General features: G+C 36.7%; 1 protein-coding gene across 3 annotated transcripts; it reads right to left on the bottom strand.

Moving 5' to 3' along the window:
- Positions 1–308: 308 nt before the first annotated feature.
- On the bottom strand, positions 309–13,746 carry LOC107817712 (serine carboxypeptidase-like 18). 3 transcript variants are annotated; one of them, XM_016643581.2, is made up of 14 exons: positions 13,539–13,745; positions 13,307–13,452; positions 3,830–3,906; positions 3,620–3,742; positions 2,727–2,829; positions 2,614–2,651; positions 2,405–2,506; positions 2,105–2,191; positions 1,888–2,016; positions 1,702–1,773; positions 1,428–1,573; positions 921–1,034; positions 777–831; positions 309–679 (listed from the first exon to the last, which is right to left on the bottom strand). In XM_016643581.2, the coding sequence occupies exons 1-14, from the start codon at positions 13,667–13,669 to the stop codon at positions 596–598; spliced, it is 1,407 nt and encodes a 468-aa protein (XP_016499067.1). In that variant the 5' UTR covers positions 13,670–13,745; the 3' UTR covers positions 309–595. The 3 variants fall into 3 exon arrangements, with proteins under 3 accessions (XP_016499067.1, XP_016499068.1, XP_075104071.1); XM_016643582.2 differs by having other exon boundaries at positions 13,535–13,733; XM_075247970.1 differs by lacking the exons at positions 2,614–2,651; positions 2,727–2,829 and having other exon boundaries at positions 13,539–13,746.
- Between the last annotated feature and the right edge of the window lie 5,457 nt (positions 13,747–19,203).

Here is a 19,203-nt window from a genome sequence, read left to right as displayed (position 1 = left end):
CTTAAAAAGTGAAACTCCATGACTATATCATGGACGAAATCCAAGACACTATCATGGAGTTTCACCTTTTTTAAATTCGAAATCCAATTTCAAAAAATCAGGACAATATCTTGAATTTTTCACTTGCTTAAGTTCGAAATCCATGACATTGCCATGGTGTTTCTGCACTAAAAGTGACTACTTTTCAAAGAATTTTCAAACATTAGATATTTTTCAACAAGTCTGAAAAATGGCTAATCGGTACAACTTTACGTTTATACAAGGACATTGCGTGCCCATAGCAAGATGTAGCCAAATGTACCGGGTCATTGTCCATAGGAAGTTGTACATTCTTATAACTTTGTCAAGACAAATACATATGGATGTTTAGAGGGGATGAAAACAGAATATTCAACAAGTACTATCTCCAGCTTCTCTTACTACAACAAATATAAATAGTTGTGGCCTTTGATTCACACTTTAATTATGTGATTTGCCACAATCAAGATGACAAGAGACATAACATAAGCATAATAAAGGGTGGTGTTGCTATTTCAAGGACGCAACTTATGTCGAGAGAAACATATGAATACATTAATGTTTTGCAACGGTGAAACTAAAGAGGGTAACCGGAAAACCACCTATCAACCATGGCTAGGCATTGTTCCGGCTTGTATTCTGGAGCTGTATGACCCCCACCCTAAATTAAATCAAGTCAAGAAAACGAAAGAAAGGAGGATCAAGATGCAATGGTTATTGGTTTTAGAGTGCTTTTCGCGATAGGGAATAGTCCTTACCTTAACAGTTGCATATGTCATCTCATAATCATTTTGTGAATACTTCACCTTGTATCTACATAAACAAAGTACGAGTAAGATTAAGAACTATAGGTACATGTTCAAGTTTTGGGAAGTCAAAATACTTGAAAGTCAAGGACCAACCCTGCAACTTGACCGTCAACAAACCAAGGCTCCCAATCATCTGTAATAGGCAGTTTCAAAGAGTCTATCCATTCTTCCGTGCTCGAATGAGGAACAACCATGTCATGATCACCACTGACAAAGTAAAAATTTATCAGTCTCTTCTAGAAACTTTTTTCTAGTGATTAGGCTTAAAATATAATACTAATAGCATCATTGCTTATTTTTCTTAAACCAAAACACTCAAAGGTATAACACGATCAACCACTTTATTCAATATTCAAGAGGAGCTATACCTCTTCTTTCTTTGTCTTCTTTTTATACCCTTGTCTAGTGAACCCACACATCAACGAATTCATGTCACTAGGCTAGTTCGTTTATTAATGCACAAAAATATTGTTAAAATGGTTGACACTTCAACCAAATTTGGAAGATTATGTAAAACATAGAGGATATTTCTAAGATTAGTGACTAATATGATTCTTAAAGTCACTTAAGAAGAAGAAGAAAAGCATCTGTGAATAGTACCTATAAATTAGAGCTCGACAGGATTTGCTGATGAGATGCCGATGATCATCAATGACACTTTTGACATCATACACATATGATTCAGTTCTCTCTTTACCTCTATAATGCATGCTGTCATTGCATCTCACCCACTCCAATGTTGTTCCCTGGTTTTTTTCATGATCATATCACTTCAAAAGTCTTCTCTCTTTTCTTACTTTCAATTTCTCTTTCTCGGCCGGGGTTAAACGAGGAATTGGATATGGACAGTGGGAATAAAAACATAATTGCATACCTCACGAACGTTTAGTGCTTTCTTGACAGCTTTATCGTTTGCCCAAACATAGGAGTATATGTAATTTTTTTCCTGGTTTTGGGGTTAAAAAGATTAGCTCTGCACATTCTTGTATAATACACCAACAGAATTAACACAATATATGATGCTAAGGAGGCCTCATTAGGGGGAGAAATATAGACTTACTCGACACCATGGTCCTTCAATTGGGAACAACGACCGGGCATTTGCAGGAGTTTCTTTGAGAATGCTCATTAAAAATGGCAAGTCGCACCAAGGTTCTAAAATATGTGCCCGGCGTATGTTCTTGAGGCACTACACACATGCAATAAAGGAATATTTAAGTCTAAGACATCTTTGAAGATACATTAATATTTTGTAAGTGCAAAACGTGCTCCCTTACCCTATCTACTCTCTGAAGATCATTTAGACAAGATACATTATTCGGATCAACCTCCGCGTAGTTTCCATTGCAATTTGCTTTAGTGGACTACACAGTAACATAAATAAGATTAATTGCAGAATCATTATGAATTGAATACTATAATCAAGAAGATAATTGTCTTAATTTGAAGAATTCAATTTGTTAGCATAGCTGTAGAGCCTGTGTTGGGGGGGCTGTTTTTTCCTTTCTGGACTGTCATTAACTAGCAATTAGTTTTTTGAATGCTAGAGTACAGAGCATAAGCTATTAGATCAGTACCTGATAGATTTTATCTGAAATAAGTCCCATACGATGAGCATATATGACTCTACCATTGAAGTCAATGTAATGATCTGTTAGAGCGTTGCCTTGTATATATCCCTACATTCAATCCGAAACCTCATGTTTGAGGGCAAAACTTAAAATGAGAACTATCAATAATAAAACACAAGAAGAGGTGTGCAACTGAAAGCATTGGGGGTTCATACTTTGATATTCACTCGAGGCTTCTCACCAACTTCAATACCTTTAGAGAAAGAAAAAGGTCACTAAACAAGATAACAAAAAGACTGATCCTTAACTCAGGTACAAAACACAATACCATCGTATATTCTGCGAGTAAGCAGTGCGACAAAAATGCCCGAGTAGGAATCACCACTAACATATAGTGGATTCTTGAGAAACTCCGGATGATCCATAAGCCACTACAGCACAAGAAGTTCACAGTCTCGTGAATTTGCTTATAAAAGTTTCATGACTTTTGATTACCTTAAGCATTAGAATGGATGTTCTGAACGATATTGAGACATGGGATGTGAGATAAATACATGCTTGTAGAATAAGATTCAAACAGGTCTTGTCACTTTTTCAACAGGTCTCAAAATAGTAAAGTTTCTTCTCTCAAGATTTAGAATATACAAAATGGATAACGAGTTACGAATCCCACTACAACGAATCAAGACTTTCAGAACTGTATTAGAACCTTTATTCACATTTTTTAAACTAGCAGATCATGGAAATTTGGAATTTAGTCTTACACATTAATAGAAATTAACCATATGTAAACAGTACTCAAGAGGAACAAAGATAAATACTCTTTCTCCACCTTTCATACAAAAGTATTATGTTCCAGAGTTGGCACAATTAAGGCTGCTTTTATTGGCAACGCCTTGACTTAACAGAAGATCACATTTTATTTTTTATTCTCTGAAACATTAACTTCTATTAAGAATATGCATTTTTCATTAGCTAGCTAGAGTCTGAAACATCCAAAAAAGGTAGATGTCTAACCATGTTCATGAAGACCAAAAGAAGCAATTTTAGCTATACGTAAAATCTCGACGAACAACTACCTTCACAAAGGTAGGGGTAAGGTATGTGTACATCCTACCCTCCCCAAACCCCACAAAGTGGGATTACACTAGGTATGCTGTTGTTGTTATTGTAAAAGCTCGAAACATGCAGATAGATTTGCTCAGAACAAATTTCTCTCACCTTTCTAAGGAACTCATAAGTTAGAGCTACAGCCAGAGTATCATTGAAATTGTAAGCTTCCGAAGTCTTTGCGTAGGAGTATCCTGAGCCAGCAGGTTGATCTATAAATATTATGTTTGCCACCTAGTAATTAAAACCAGATACTGCTTGCATAAACGAGCAACAGAGAAAATTCAAGCAAATGGTAAAAGGGTATTAAGCTTACAAAACCTTGGTCCAAGAATTTGACTTCAATTCCAATTTCGGGAAATCTCCGATAGAATTTGCATAATCAAAAGTTAAAGGGCCTGAAAGAAGCATTAAGTGTCATTTTTGCATATTTAGTAACTTAGAGACAATAATCCAGACGAGAAGCATACACTTGTCCAGAATATTCTTGTTTATTCCTCTTACTCTAATGAATGTTTTTATTAACAGAACTTCAAACCTTGATAAAAAAATATTCAGCACTGTGCATATTTTGGTGTTCCTCTAATGCTGCTTGGTAAAGAAAGAGGTAGGTGCTACATTATTAACTCTTACATGCGAAGACGATCAATCAAAAACTTCAAAATATCCAACTCTTGAGCACAATTTAGGCCAAAGAGAAAGCATCAAATTATAGGTAAAACATTTCAGGTGACAAAAGAAAGGGAAGTAAGAAAGAAAGGGCGATAATTTCATGAAAAGGAAAAGAAAAAAAAGCAATGATATAAAAATTCTTAATAGAAAGGAAGGCCGATAATTTAAAAGGTAAAATAAACATAGCATTTTAAAATCATCGGCTGAATATTCGGATAGGAGAACAAAGTATCTACCCATAGTTTCATAATTTATCTATTTATAGTATTGTACGGAGTATATTATTTTGTTAACACAATATTTGAATAGATTGACTTTTAACATAAGTTGAATGGAGAAAAGATTTTCATCTAATGAAAAAAATGATAACTTGATATGTAATGATAACACTGGTAATAGAGGGAATCTGTTTTCTTGTCAAAAAGAAGATTCGGAGAAGCCCGTCAATTCTTGTACTTATTTCCCTCTGTTTATACTTTTCTTTTAAACGATACCCCGTCGATACTATTTTATGTATTTGATTGGACACAAAGTTTAAGAAAAAAGATTTTTAAAATCTATAGTCTAAAGTTTTGGACACTTTTATGACTACAAATTATCTCATTAAAAGTAAAATAAGAATTTTACGGTTAAATTACTTTTAAATATAAAAAAAGCATTCTTTTTGTGACAATTTAAAAAGAAAAGTGTGTCACATAAAATGAGATATAAGGTAAAATCTTCTTTAGCAAGTGGCTCAAAGCCTCAAACTGCAACGGCAATTCCGAGGGTGTTTGGCTAAGCTAATAAGCTGGTCAAACTGGCTTATAAGTAGTTTTTAGCTTATCTATGTGTTTGATAAATATCAAAAGTGCTTATAAGTCAAGTGCTTATAATAAAAAATAAGCTAAAAGCCATAAGTTGGTCTCCCCCAACTTATGAATTTTCAGCTTATAAGCACTTTTAGTTTGACAAATAATTTTACTATTGTATCCTTATCAACATTTTTAAATGCCCTAACCCTCTCTATTTCCTTTCCATGACTTCGTTTCACCCCTTTCCAGCAGTACTTTCGTTTTCTTTGTAATGTTATGGGCAAGGAACCTTTTCATTATTTTGCTTATATTGTTGTGTAATAAAAGACCTTATATACTTCTAATTTGTTAACTGTTAAATCAAATATTGCTGGTGGTGACTATCACTAATAAAATGATGGATTATTCTATCCTAGTAGAGAAAGGCTACATGTTAGTGTATTTTGATTGTTGTGGTCCAACATTAAATTTGTAGGTTAGGAGGTAGGAGGCTAGTCTGATAGTGTGTGTCTTAGGCTGCTAGTGCTCCTGTTGTGTCCATATTACTTCATTAGGGTTGCAGGTTAAGTTGTAGGAGGCTAGTTTGATAGTATTTTGTCTTGGGATGTTAGTGGCTCTTGTTGTGTCCTTATTACTTCCATTGTGTCTGTAGTACTGTGCCATTGCTACTGCTTATTGTTATTACTTTTCTTTCTGCTTTCTGGTTATCACGTTGTTGTTGTTATCTTTCTGACTTAGCTCCAATGTCCTTTACCATCGTCGCGAGCCGAGGGTCTATCAGAAACAACATCTATACTCCTCCGGAGTAGGGGTAAGGTCTGCGTATATACTACCCTCCCCAGACCCCACTTGTGGGATTCCACTGGGTCGTTGTTGTTGTTGTTGCTGTTGTTCTTGAACCTTTTATCGTTTTCTTTTCTTCTAGATGGAGAATTTTTTTTTTCCGCTTCTTCTTCTTTTTTCTAGAAAAAAAAAGAACAAAAAATACCTAATGTAAAATCATTGTAATAAATTGGGTTTTACTTTGGGACTTAAATTTATCATAATTGAATGTTTATTTTTAATAAAGAAAGAACATTTGAATACATGTATTTCTTATTCAAATAGTACACGCACAATTTAAGTATATATTTACCACCAACCTACAAATTATTAATAATTGTATGTCAGGATATCACAAAATAATTTATATTTAATTTGAAACATAAAAACATTTTTTATTAAAACAACTTAAAATTAAAATTCTTGCAATAATCATCTCTCTATTAGTGTAAACAGCCATAAGGGTATTTGAGTTATTTTAACATAAAAAGTTGCTTATCAGGTCTTTTTTACCGAACACTTTAATTGCTTATTATCAGTTTCAACACTTTTGTCCAAACACGTAACTGCTTATTTATAAAATCTGTTTCAACATTTAAAAGTGTTTTTCAACACCTACTGATAATCAGCTACTTTAAATCAGCTAAGCCAAACGGGCTCTTCATCCTCCAACCTTCTTTTTTCTTTAAAACAAATACCATGTAACCATATTAAATGAATACAACAACAACCCAGTGAAATCTCACAAGTAAGGTCCGAGGAGGGTAGTGTGTACGCAGGCCTTACCCCAACCCCGAGAAACCATATTAAATGAATAATGAGCTATAAACCACTGCCCTTACCGTAATGGATTGAAGGAATGCACAGGTCTCCATATTGCAATTTAACCCCACAATTATAGTTTATTTTATTAGGACCCCTTAGTTGTTAGCAATGTCAGATAGACCCTTAGTCCTTGTAGGTCTTTATATTCGGATAGAGCCAGCGGTGTAAAAATGTTGAATGAAAATCTGAAATTTTAGCTTTTAATTTCTGTTCTCTTTGTCAAGTTTCTCTTTCAAGTTTCAATGGCGAATCCACTGTAGGATTCGCTACAATTGGTATCAGAGCCACCGGTCTTCGGCTTCACTTTCGCTGTAACATCCAACCAATCGGCACGAATGGAGCAATGGTTCACTCTGCAACATCACTACACTAATCAGTCCAACCAAACAGATTCCCATTTTTATATGGCATCCTATGACACTAGGAACTACTATGGTGAATTTTATCAGCATCCTTATGGCTTTGAGGTTAACGGTGTGATGCAGGATCCATATGCAAGTCACTGTTACAATACAAATCTCGGTTCTCTTCCTAATCCTTTTGGCTTTGAGTGTATCTCGGCAACCACGAGTGTTGCACGAGATTCTAAGCACAAACGACATGCCGCCGGTGGCAAGAAAAAAGCCTGGAGAAAGAAGCACAAATATCAGTTTGGTCGACAATCTGCTACTGCCAAGCTTTCAAGTAAAAAGAGAGCCAGACAAGTTCATGTACAAGTCAGTAATGGTGAATGGGCACCCAAGTTTTCTATTGGCCAGGAAATACTGAAAGAGGACCAGCATTTGATTGAGGAAGGAAATAGAGAAATCGAGATTCAGGTGTTCGATAAAATTTCTGAGAGAGAAAATCTATGTGATAGATAAGCAAAGGGATGATAGTGTTGGGAATGAGTCGCTAGAGGTCGAAGAAGATTTTGAAAGTTGTGGAGGTGTCTCTTTTGCCCTTGGCCGTGAATGGGAGAGGATTTATGCACTAATTTGTAGTGACTATAGGCTCATTTGGTCCACATCGATGGTGATGGAGATGCAGTAGCATTGGAAGATATGGAAAATAGTGGAGATGTCTCAGTTGACTTTGTTGCTATCCGGGAACGGGAGAAGGTTTAGCAAACTCTCTTAGCCTCTGTTACTAAAGGACTTAATCTCTACGTTACGCGGTACCTAGTTCCTTCTTCGGAGTTTGCCCCTGTTCCACAAGTTCAGTGCAATTTCATAGAGATTCGGTGAAGAATTTAGCTGCTAGTGACAATAGAAAGTGTGACACTGAAGGCTATTTCCGATTCGATCAACTGGTACTGCCTTTTCCTTTGAGCTATATTTACAGTGATGTCATAATTGAGCCCTTTCCATTAGGCTTTACTTCATCTAAGGTGGTGGTAGGGGTTAGAAAAGTGAAGTACTACTTTGTTTCCAAGTCGAGTGCACTAGATGAGTTTATGTGTGGTGGGGAACCTGATCGCTATTGGGAAATCCCCAATAGATTTGGTTTTGATGACGAATTGAATCCTATTGTAGCAAGCAATAAGAGGATGTTTGGCATGAGGGATGTTGACGAGTGGCAAGGTCAACTGAAGGAAATTGTTCACTACCTACGAGACCCCAAGCTTTGCACTCGTCTTAGTGGTCAGCTTGTAAAAACAGTGATATTTGCTGGTTTTTCGGAAACGAGTAAGACTCTGTTAGATAGAGGTATAATTGAAGAAGCTGAATATCTTCTTTTCTCATGTGGTAATAGTACCTTGAAAGGATGGTTGTCAGTGGTGGAGCTCAGAGAATGACTGATCATTTTCAAGAGACGAGAAAGAGAAAAACAATTCAAGGATTTGAAAATTTGGAAACATTTTCAAGAAAGCATATTCATGTTATGATACCAATATACTGGACAATGGAGAGTTCTGAAACATATGAGTTATTCTTGGAGAATTTAAGAAGTAAAGCTTGTTGTGGAGTTAATGTTGTTTCTGGTTACTTGCTCCTGGTTCTTAAAATTACTCCAGATGGTGGAACAGATCCATTACTCTATCTTTTCAAGTTTCATTTAATTCCAGTTGCATCTAAATATTGTCACTCAATTACTACATTATTGTTGGATTGTGGTAGCACAGAGAGCTTTGCATATACTGGTATGATGGTTTTTTTAATCTTGGATATAGTTATTGTTGCTGCAAACATTGCCAAACAATCTTTGGTGGCTGCACAAGGAAGTGGTATGGTTGTTGCACATTGTTATGTAGTGGCTAAAGTAAACTTTGAACCTGATATCACAAGATTCTTGGTACATGTGATAGAAAATGGTGTTGGGGTGCTTATTTGGTTTACCCTTCCTGCAACTTACTACAGCTTAATGGCTAATAGACCGGACTTCTTCAGAGTCCTTTCCCAATTGCTGAATTCCGACCTCGAGGTCAAAAGTGATACCTTATGGATGGAGCTGCTGCAGTTTACAGGGGTGGCCTCACCTCTAAGAAGCTTAAACGCAACATTGAATCTCTTGGTTATCATAAAAGTTATATATGTAATCACTGATACCTCGCTCACTTTTGGTTTTGAACATGAGATTAGTGAAAACGGTTTTGTTGTTGATCCTGGAGGAGACAATTGTGCTAGATCAGTTAGTGAGGTTCTCGTGAAACAGCTAGTCATCATAGCAGCTGCATGTGACTTGGTGGTGGCATTCTTTGTTATATTTATGCAATATATAAAGATGTGGAGAGTCGAAAGAGAATTGATAAAAGATGAAGTCTACAGGGGAAGTTTAGTTTCTACCGCAGGGCAATTGTGTCTGAAGTTAAAAGACATTTTAGGTGTTGATTTCGTTCACCAAAATATAGCTATTCTATTAGAAGCTTGCATTCTAGCTCCAGTAAAGGAAACTTTACTAGTACCCCTGTTTCTCAAGTTAATACTCCTATTGCTAAGATTTGCACATGAAGCAGTGAGTTGGAATCTTCACTTCGCAGATTTAAAGTGTTCTTCAAATCTTGAGAACAGGATTTGCTCTAAAGGAGGATGGTTAACAATTGAGGAAGGGCATGGATGTAGAGACATGAGAGCATGGGAAGCAGGAGTTATCCACAAGAAAGGTGGCATGTTAGTAGCAGTAAGTGATAATGCTAGAGCTGTTAAGCAATGCAACATGAACATCAATATTTTTAAAATGAAGGCTGCTGTTATGGTCAAGAGTGTGCTTTGTAATTGCTCTGGTGCAGCGTAGAGGTCGATAGGAGTTAACAAGCTGGTGGATTGGTTAAAGTGTTCTCTGTATCAAATCAGTCGAGTGGCAGTAAGCTTGTGCAGCTTGGGATAGAAATTGATGATCCTGCCCTTGCCATCTCCTCTATTCATTATGACTTCACTAAGAATGAATTCTGGAGGTACAAACTCAAGAATCCTTATTGGGACATGAAATTCAAGGTGCATGAACTAGTGAAGAAATGCACTGTTCCCTCCATATTTTCAAAGCTGTGGAGCAAGCTGATCATCAGGGAAGCATCACTGGTTTGGTGCAGTAAATTATCAGTTATCACCCCTTTCCAAGTTTCAAATTCACAACCTTGAGGACAAGGTTGTTTCAAGGGGATGGAATGTAATGGATTGAAGGAATGCTCAGGTCTCCATATTGCAATTTAACCCCACAATTATAGTTTATTTTATTAGGACCCCTTAATTGTTAGCGATGTCATATAGACCCTTAGTCCTTGTAGGTCTTTATATTCGAATAGAGCCAGCTGTGTAAAAATGTTTAATGAAAATCTGAATTTTTAGCTTTTAATTTCTTTTCTTTGTCAAGTTTCTCTGGCGAATCCACCGTGGGATTCGCTACACTTACCCTCTGGTTAGAGCCGCCCGGCCCGTGATTTAGTAGGGTTGGGCTAGAATTTTTGGAGCCCATTTAAAAACGAGGCTTTTAAGGCCGGCCCAAGTAAGCCCGTGGCCCATAAGGCTTGACTAAGGTTGGGCTGGGCTGGCCCATGGGCCTAATAGAAATATTTATTTAAAATATATAAAATATAAAAAGTATACTGCCTCTAGCGATGGAAAGTCAGAATTGGATCTTTACTTAGAGGAGCCAAAGCTTGATCTTGAGAAGTTTCAAGAGATGGATGTTGTCATGTATTGGAAGGACCATTTTAGAAAATATCCCGATCTTTCAGTGATGGCGCGTGATGTACTTAGTATTCCTATTACCACTGTAGCATCGAAATCAACATTTAGCATTGGTGGGCGTGTTCTTACAGAGTACAAAAGTTGTATCCATCATGAAAATGTCCAAACACTTGTTACTACTCGAAATTGGCTGCACGATTTTTCCCAAACTCAAACTGGTACTATTTTTTATGTGAATTTAAATATTATTAGTTTTTAAAATTTAATTATTCTTAATATTTAACTAATTAATATTGCATATGAATTGTAGATGTAGATCAAAGTGAAGATGTTAAGACAACTTTGTCACAAGCGGATTCAAATGTATTTGATGAAGATGATGTGTTGGATATCCCATAAGCGTCATGGACGTTCTCTTAAATAGTTTGTTTTGAGTTTTAACTTTTAGTAAATGAAATATAATTTTGTCTTTTACTTTTTTAGTGTTTATTGTGATATATTGAAATAATATAAAAAGTTATTAAGTTTTGCGAAATGTTTCCAATAAGATATTTTTTAACTTTTAAATAATTATTTTTTTTTAGGTCAGAACTTAAAGAAAAAATATAAAATTATATTTTAAAAAATGATGGGCCGGCTCGTGGAGGCCCGCGGCCCACATAGGGCTGAGTGGGCTGACCATTATAAGGCTCATCAAAATGGTAGGCTAGCCCAGTCGAGCCCGTCAATTGCTAAAGCCCATGTAGGTTGGGCTGGGTTAACCCGGCCCGGCCCATATTGACAGTGTAGCCCACTAGGACGTGACCAAGAACCACGTGTATCATCACTCCTAAACCACTAAAGTGGACTATATTCCTTTAAAATAATCTCACACCTAATCAATAATTCAAGGATTAAAGTTACTTGCAGGAGAGTTATAGCATGTTTAGCTAAGCTTTCTTTTTCACCAAAAAGATTTTTTTTTTAATTAATGTGTTTGGCCAAACTTCTAGGAGTAATAAAGTACTTTTGAGTAAAAGCAAAAGCAATTTTTGAGATTAAGGAAAAAATAATTATTCCCCAAAAACACATTTTTGGAAAGCACTCTTGAAAAACACGAAGTACTTTTTTTTAAATTTGGACAAACGCTAATTGTTTGTTCAAAAGTACATTTAAAATTAATTAGACAAACACAAATATTTCACTCCAAAAGTACTTTTCTAAAAAAATACTTTTGAGAAAAAATAGCTTTGCAAAATAAGTTAATTTTAAGAAGCTGGGTTTTCGGAATAAAAGTTTATTTAATTACTTTTGTTAAAGGATAATCTATACTATATTAAAAGCACGAAGGCCCTTAACGAAATGTCGTTCGCCTTTTTTGTCCCTTAAAACTAGATTTCATATTGAACAAAATTGTAATTTAATAATTATGTTCCTAATATTTAGGAATTTGAAATCATCTAAAATTTCGATTATTAAATTTTTTCTTATTTGAACTATGTAAAAACTCCTATATTTAGGAATTTAAAATTAATTAAGTTTCACCTTATATAAATATTTTCCTTATTTGAAAACAGCTAAAATTAATTTTAGTTCATTGCATAAACAAGAAACGTACAAATATATATTCACACTTTTTTAAAAGTTGATAACTGTTTTTTTAATATTGAAACTAACTCCCATCAATATCTATTAGTTTTGGGGAGTCGAAGTTCCCACCATCCCTGCTAAATAAATTAACGTAAATATACTATTAAATATTTTATTCAAAAGCACTGTCAACTCAATCATTCGGAGATAGTACACAATGTAATAGAGTGAAAGTGGAGCTATGATTTTCTAAAATATAATCAGAAAAATAAACAAAAAAAAAAAGAGGAAAAAACATGCTTAAAGCACGTTCATTTTACAATTAACTCACATTATCACCGTGACTTCGTCATATGCCTTTGTAATTATAATTCTTTTGAGAAGGATAATTCTCATGACACAAAATTTATATGCAATTTATGTCGCAACCATGTCGATTAGTACTGATATATCTATATTTGTATAATGATCCATTTTATCTTTAAAAGTTATTTTACGTCAAAAAGAATTATCATTTAATCTTGTTTAACTATAAATTGTTCGATATTATATTTGAATAATTTTAATTTTCTACTCAAATACTAATATTTTCCTCTTCTTCGGGTTTTTTGCATAATATTTGAAAATTATACTCAACAATTATAACAAAATAATAATAATAATAATAATAATAATATAATTAAAAATCTAAAGAGAGAGAGAGAGTTATCTTTAATAATTAAAGACAATGCCAAAATCACAATAAGACATCTTTTTTTTTATTGAGCTAGCTAAATAGGGTTACATTTAACATTTTGAACTTATATTTGTTTTTTATTTGATCACTCAAACATATTGTTTAGTAATACTTATGTAATTTTTAATGATTATTTTTATTAACATGGGTACACGCACAAAGCGTACCCTAAAGCTAGTGTAATAAAAAATTTACAGTCACTTATATACTTGATGATAAAATTGATGGCAAATTAAAAATAGTATGAAGGAAAAAATAGGAGAAATTAACATACCAATCTCATATACAAAGGAAGAGAGGCCAGAGCAACCAGGACCTCCGGTGAGCCAAAGCATAAGAGGGTCATTTTCTGGGTCTCTTTCCGACTCAACGAAGTAGTAATATAGCTGCACTTTTTCCTCTTCTCCAACACCTACATAACTGAATCAACATATATACCAATTATAACTATAGGGGAGGCAGCTGTGTTTGGGTTATCAGAAAATATGAAAATTGATAGTACTTGCCCAGTTTCGAGTTTGAAAGGAAGTTTTCCATTGAAGCCTGGTAGAGTTTCAACAATGAAGTGAGACAATACTGCATAATTAGGAACAAGTAACAACAGTGGGAAAACAATTACACGCAGCAGCGATAGCATTGGAGATAGCTACGAATTCAGAAAATAAGGAAATTAAACAATGCTTTTTTAATTTGGGAAAGTTATGAAAAACGAACCGAAAACATCTCGTCTTGCAAAATAGGACAATGGTGATGACACATGTGGGGTCCAATGTGACTACTTTATGTATATAAAATAAAATAATACTAGTAGGTGTACACGTATAAAAAATTGTGTACTGCATTTTCTTATTTAATTAAGTTTTAAGAATGAAGTATTAAATCTGGTATTATTGCTGGTAAAGTTGCTGCCATTTGACCGATCACGTGTTCGAACTGTGAAAATAACTTCTTGCAGAAATACAAGGTAAGACTGCGTACAATAGACCCTTGTGGTCCGGCCCTTTCCGAACTCCGCGCATACCGGCTGACTTTTTTCATTGCTAATTTATTTGAGAAGTTTGGACCTAGTAAGTGAAATAAGTCAATCCAATGCTGCAAAACAAGTTCTAATCTTGTTTAATTAACTTTCTACGAGACAAAAATGGCCAATCTTGAAACCTACATGATGCCGATCGTGGTATCATTGGACATTCAAACTTAAATTTGGTAGTACTAAATATTTAAAGTCTCAAAAAGTATATTATATTTATTGTTAGCAAATAGAAATTAAAAATAAAATTAGTCCTATTATTCTACTTATAATAAGCAAAAAGAATTGACCATACATTATTGATAAGTTCAATCGAATTCAATAGTTTTAACACAAACCATAGATACATGCACGTTAAAAGAGTTGCTAAAATTGTCAACAAATATGAAATTCAAAATTCATAATGTCAATACTATAATAACTTAATTCATCAAATTTGAATTCTTCATCCGCCTCTGCTTAAAGTAGGGAAACTTCTAGATCTTGGGCAGACAATCTTGTTAACATCCATTTCTTTGAAATCACAAGGCTTGTTTTCATCAATTATGCCCAATCGTCCAACCCCAGTGCTATAGCTTCTCAAAGTAGACTCTGTGGTTTGCTTCTTCACTTCTCTATTACGCCTTGAATTTTCATTATTATTGTTGAAGCTCTTTGGTAACTGAGGAGGTATTTGGTGTGGAATTGTACATGTCACAACACTGCCAACTTGACCAACTTGCTGAGCACAATCAAACATGGTTTTCATATAGAATTTTCTGGCTTTGCCTAAGACTTTGAAGGGTGCCAAAATATATCTGACCATCTTGTTCTGCTTTTTCTTGGCCTTGGTTCCCATTTTAAACTTACAAATGTACCAAAGAATTTATGTTCTTTTAAGAAAGTGAAATCAACGTAAGTTTGGTATGTAGAAAGTGGTCAGAAAATGGATTGTGGTGAATTTGTAATATGAGGAGTAATATATTTGTATGCTTAGGGGAAGATACCTTGAATTAGCCGGCTAAGTGTTGAGGGAAAGGACAGTTTCAAACATGACTAGCTATTTACCATTGTTATAACCGCTTCGTGATAGTAATGACACTCAAATTATGCCAAAGAGTAGGAGACAGATTGTCACACAAAACACACATCTAACTTTCTTTTCAATTGTACTAAAAAGGTTTAAAAGTTTTTGAGATGTGTTGAAAGAAAATCTTATTGTAGGTTTTTTTTTTGGTAGTTGTATAGTGTTAAATTCAAAATAATAGGAAAGAATGAGTTGATATTCATCTATGCAAGACACACTCGTAGGTTTTACGACGCTTCTCACTCGTACGTAATTTTTAGGTGAGAAAGTAATATCTTGCCCCCTTCTGCTATGCTGGGTCGCAGGGAACGTCCTAGCATAAAGAATATGAACATCTCGTGTTCTTTTTTTGATCAAAAATATAAATCTCGATTCAAATAATTAAATCTATATGAATAAAAATTAATCTTAGCTAACAATAGTATCCTTAGATGGAATTCTTAAAGAAGCAACAAATATTATGTAGATCAGGTCGGACATTGGCAGTGGAATATAATATTCCAGAAATCGAAAGTAATAATATAGCATTCAATGATAATGAACATCAATAAATTGAATTTAAGTAAATAGAAGGAATCAGTCACCCAAGAAAAGATGGAATAAGTGGATGTTCTTTCTGACAATGATGAATGATAGACAATCCCTTGAATATTTGAGTTATTCTCAGATCTAGTGGAAAAGTATAGACAAGAATCTCAGTAAAAATATGATATTTGTATCTTAGAAAGTGAAATCTGATTCTTTAAGTCAAAGTGTGTTCTTTACAAATGAATATCGTATGTCCCCTATCATAGTGTCTTTTTCTATTTATAGGGAACATGTTCCCAAGAAACCCTAATAGTATAAGTGCAGAGAATATCTACTAGAATATTTTCTTTAATATCCTATCTTGAAATTAGTTGTTATAACTATGTCAGAGATATTCGACCTCGGCCTCGACCCTTGTTGACACCTCGACTTCGGCCCTTGTTGACTCTTCGTCCACAGACTTCGCTGCTTCTTGGGCCATTTCGACAAACGACGACTTGGGAACCCTTCCCTTAGTACTACCTTGGCTTAAATATTCTAAAGGTAGATTTTGACCCATATAGTTAGTCCCTCCGCTTATTGAGGCTGGCTTCAGGCGGGTATGATGAGCGGATCTGGTTCTATGTGGTCGACACAATCGAACTAGCTGTACAGGGTCGTCGTGGTTGGGGAGAACTGGCAGCGTGGACCTACGTGGGCCGCATATTTCAAATGCTTCGATTTTCCCAGGCGATTCGTTGGAACTATGTTGTCCACGAGTTAAGATGGTGTCATGACGTCGTGCGTCATTATGACGTATATTCTCGATGCGTTGCTTCGTTTCGCGTGTGACCTCTGATTGAACATTCTGCTTCGGTTCCGATGCCTAGTAATGATGAGTTGTTTTCGGTCCTGGTGCCAAGACCCTTATAAATAGAGGTATTTGGATGCAATTTTGAGGTTTAAGTTTTCTGTTGTTTCGAAATATTATATTACTCTCCTACTCTTTTCTCGCTTCGAACCTCTCTTATATGTTCTAGTGATTTGTACCACTCTTAGTTCTTCCTCGTTTGATACCTCTCTTTCTTTTATCAAAATATGTCTAATATGCCTTCTGAGTCTGGTGAGGGAAGTGATGCGATCCCTTTGGCAATGGTGTTTCCCCCTCACGAGGAGAATGTTCTTGCACACTGTCGATGATGGAGCTTTCTCGTTGGTGGAGGAGATAATTTCTTGCAACCCTGATTCCAGATCCGATTTCAACAAATTACCTGAAGCTGACCCTGGAGCCTTTCGGTCATTGATGACGGTGAAGGAGTTAGAATAGCTTAAGGTGAAGTTCGGCCTTCCCAATCATATTGAATTAATCCCGGCTGGGTGGGACACGGTGCAAGTCCATCGTCCTGGGTATTGTGCCTTCTACGCCTACCCCTTCTAAGTCGGCTACACTCTCCCTCTCCTTCAGCTGGCGGAGGAATTTTGTCATTATTAGGGTATTTTCCCAACTCATCTCGCGCATGTACATTTATAAACTTATAAGGATGCTCACTAAATTTGCCGAGCTAGCCGAGGTCGAACTCACACTTTGGCATTTAATACATTTGTTCGCCCCTAGCTTTTATAGGGGGACGATGTTGAATCTTCACCACCGAGGATGCAAGTTCTTGGTGGTGAAGATGGATGACAAAGCCAACTGCCAGTTTTGGTTCAACTTCTTCTTCATCAGAACCGAGGACGTTGTGGCTAATGTCGATGATTTTCCTGAGGCTTGGAATTGTACTCGTAAGTACCTAATTTCCTTGTTTGTAGGTATCTGATATTTCTTCTGTGCTTGGTCATGGGCTTTGACCTTTTTTCCTTTTCTCGTGTAGCTAAAACCTCGCCTCCTCCTTTGGTCGAACACATTTCTGACTTGGTTGGTTGACTCCTCCCTCACATCGTAGGGATTCGTGAGTGGTCAAGTTTCTTCAAGAAGTTTGGGATTGCTCTCCCTTCGGCTAGTAAGTTCCTTCTATCATGGTGTCTTCATTCTCTCTTCTTTTCTTTGTTTACCTTTGCGGACTTTCCCCTTTCCTTGTGTTTTCGTAGCTTCGGGCATGTGATCTTTGAGGAGGTCAAAAGCTCCCGCACCCACGTTCCGAAATAGGAAAGCTACTACGTCCTCGGCTCCCGCCCCTTATTCGACTGCGGCTGATTCTGTTCGTGCCCCGGTCCCTCCAGTGGCTGCGTCTGAATCTGTCCCTTCTTCAACTGTGGAGACTTCAGTGCGGAAACCTATGCTTCTCCTTTGTACCGTCTTATTGATGAGGAAGACGAGCCTTTGCCTGGTGATGGGGATTTGATGCCTCGTAAGAGGAGGCCCATGGACATCGTTGGGGAGAGGTCGACGGCCACCGATGTGGGAGACTGCAGCTTTGTCCTTCGGGAGACGGCCACAGTGCATATCAGGGAGAGCCCAAAGGCTAGTCCCGAGATCATTTGTTTGGAGGATACAGACATACGACTTGAGGGGGCTATGGTTGAAGGCGTGGTGGACCGTGACGGCCCTGTTCTTCCAAGATGCGAAGAGGCCTCGTCTTCTGGTGTTGCAGCGGATGTACCTCCTTTGAGTGATGATAGAAGTAAGGCTGCTACTGAGGAGGATGTTGGATCTGATTCCGACATGGATGTAGATAAGCTGAGGATGCTCAACGAGGGGCTTACTCAGCTTGAAGTGAGGTTGGAGGAGGGTTCGAGGACTATTACGATCCCGATAAACCGTAATCTTCTCGTGAATACCGAGCAGATTATCCCTTCCCTTCTCCCTCTTACTTCGGAAGTTGAGGCTACAACCCTCAAGGATATGAATGACAACGGTCCGTCGAATAACATTGCCGGCCTCGCCCTTCGGGTAAGTACATTCGTTGTTTGTTGTTTTTCTTTGGATTTGTTCTTTCACAGTTTCTAACTTCTTTTGTTCGTTTTATAGACAGTCGTCTTAGAAATTGAGAGTGCTCATAGGGAGCAGAGGCATAAAGATATCTATGTGAAGTTAAAGGACAAGTACTTCAGAGTCCTTGAGAAGTATCGGGAGCTTCAATGTCAGCTTCGTGAGGGCGGCGATGTGCGCCGACTAAGGGAGGACTTAAAGGCCAGGGACGAGGAGCTGGTGTGGATGATGGGGAAGTGCAACATCCTGGACGGGACGTTGAGGAGCAAAGAGGAAGTGCTTGAGCTCAGCAAGGGGGTTGAAGCCTAGTCTAGTGATCTCCAAGCTCAGGTGGTTTTGCTGCTTGCCCAGCTTGAGGATGTCAATTCAAGGCGGAGGCTCTAAGTGTCGAGGTCGCCGAGAAGGCAGAGGATATAGAGAAGGCGGAGTCCACTCGGTCAGAGGCTTTGAGGAAGGCTGAGTGTCTTGAGGTGGTGATTCGGACTCTCCGTTCTGAGCGAGAAAATGACTTAGAAATGGAAAAGCTTAAAGAAGAGAGGCTCGATGAGAGGATTGGAGAGTTGGAGAAAGAGACTTCTGGCCTCTACGATCGAGTTGTTACTCTTGAGACCGAGATGGCCCGATTACTGGCACAACCAT

The sequence above is a fragment of the Nicotiana tabacum genome, chromosome 24 (assembly GCF_000715075.1).
Source record: "Nicotiana tabacum cultivar K326 chromosome 24, ASM71507v2, whole genome shotgun sequence".
Classification (NCBI taxonomy): Eukaryota; Viridiplantae; Streptophyta; class Magnoliopsida; order Solanales; family Solanaceae; genus Nicotiana; species Nicotiana tabacum.
Note: the sequence above shows the minus strand (reverse complement) of the source record. Positions and strands in the feature narration are given on the sequence as shown.

Coding starts and splice junctions, on each gene's coding strand:
- LOC107817712 (XM_016643581.2), bottom strand. CDS start 13,669: ATGCTATCGCTGCTGCGTGTAATTGTTTTCCCACTGTTGTTACTTGTT. Junction 2,652..2,726: donor TACTCGCAGAATATACGATG/GTATTGTGTTTT, acceptor CTTTCTCTAAAG/GTATTGAAGTTGGTGAGAAG. Junction 2,192..2,404: donor TTTCAGATAAAATCTATCAG/GTACTGATCTAA, acceptor GTTACTGTGTAG/TCCACTAAAGCAAATTGCAA.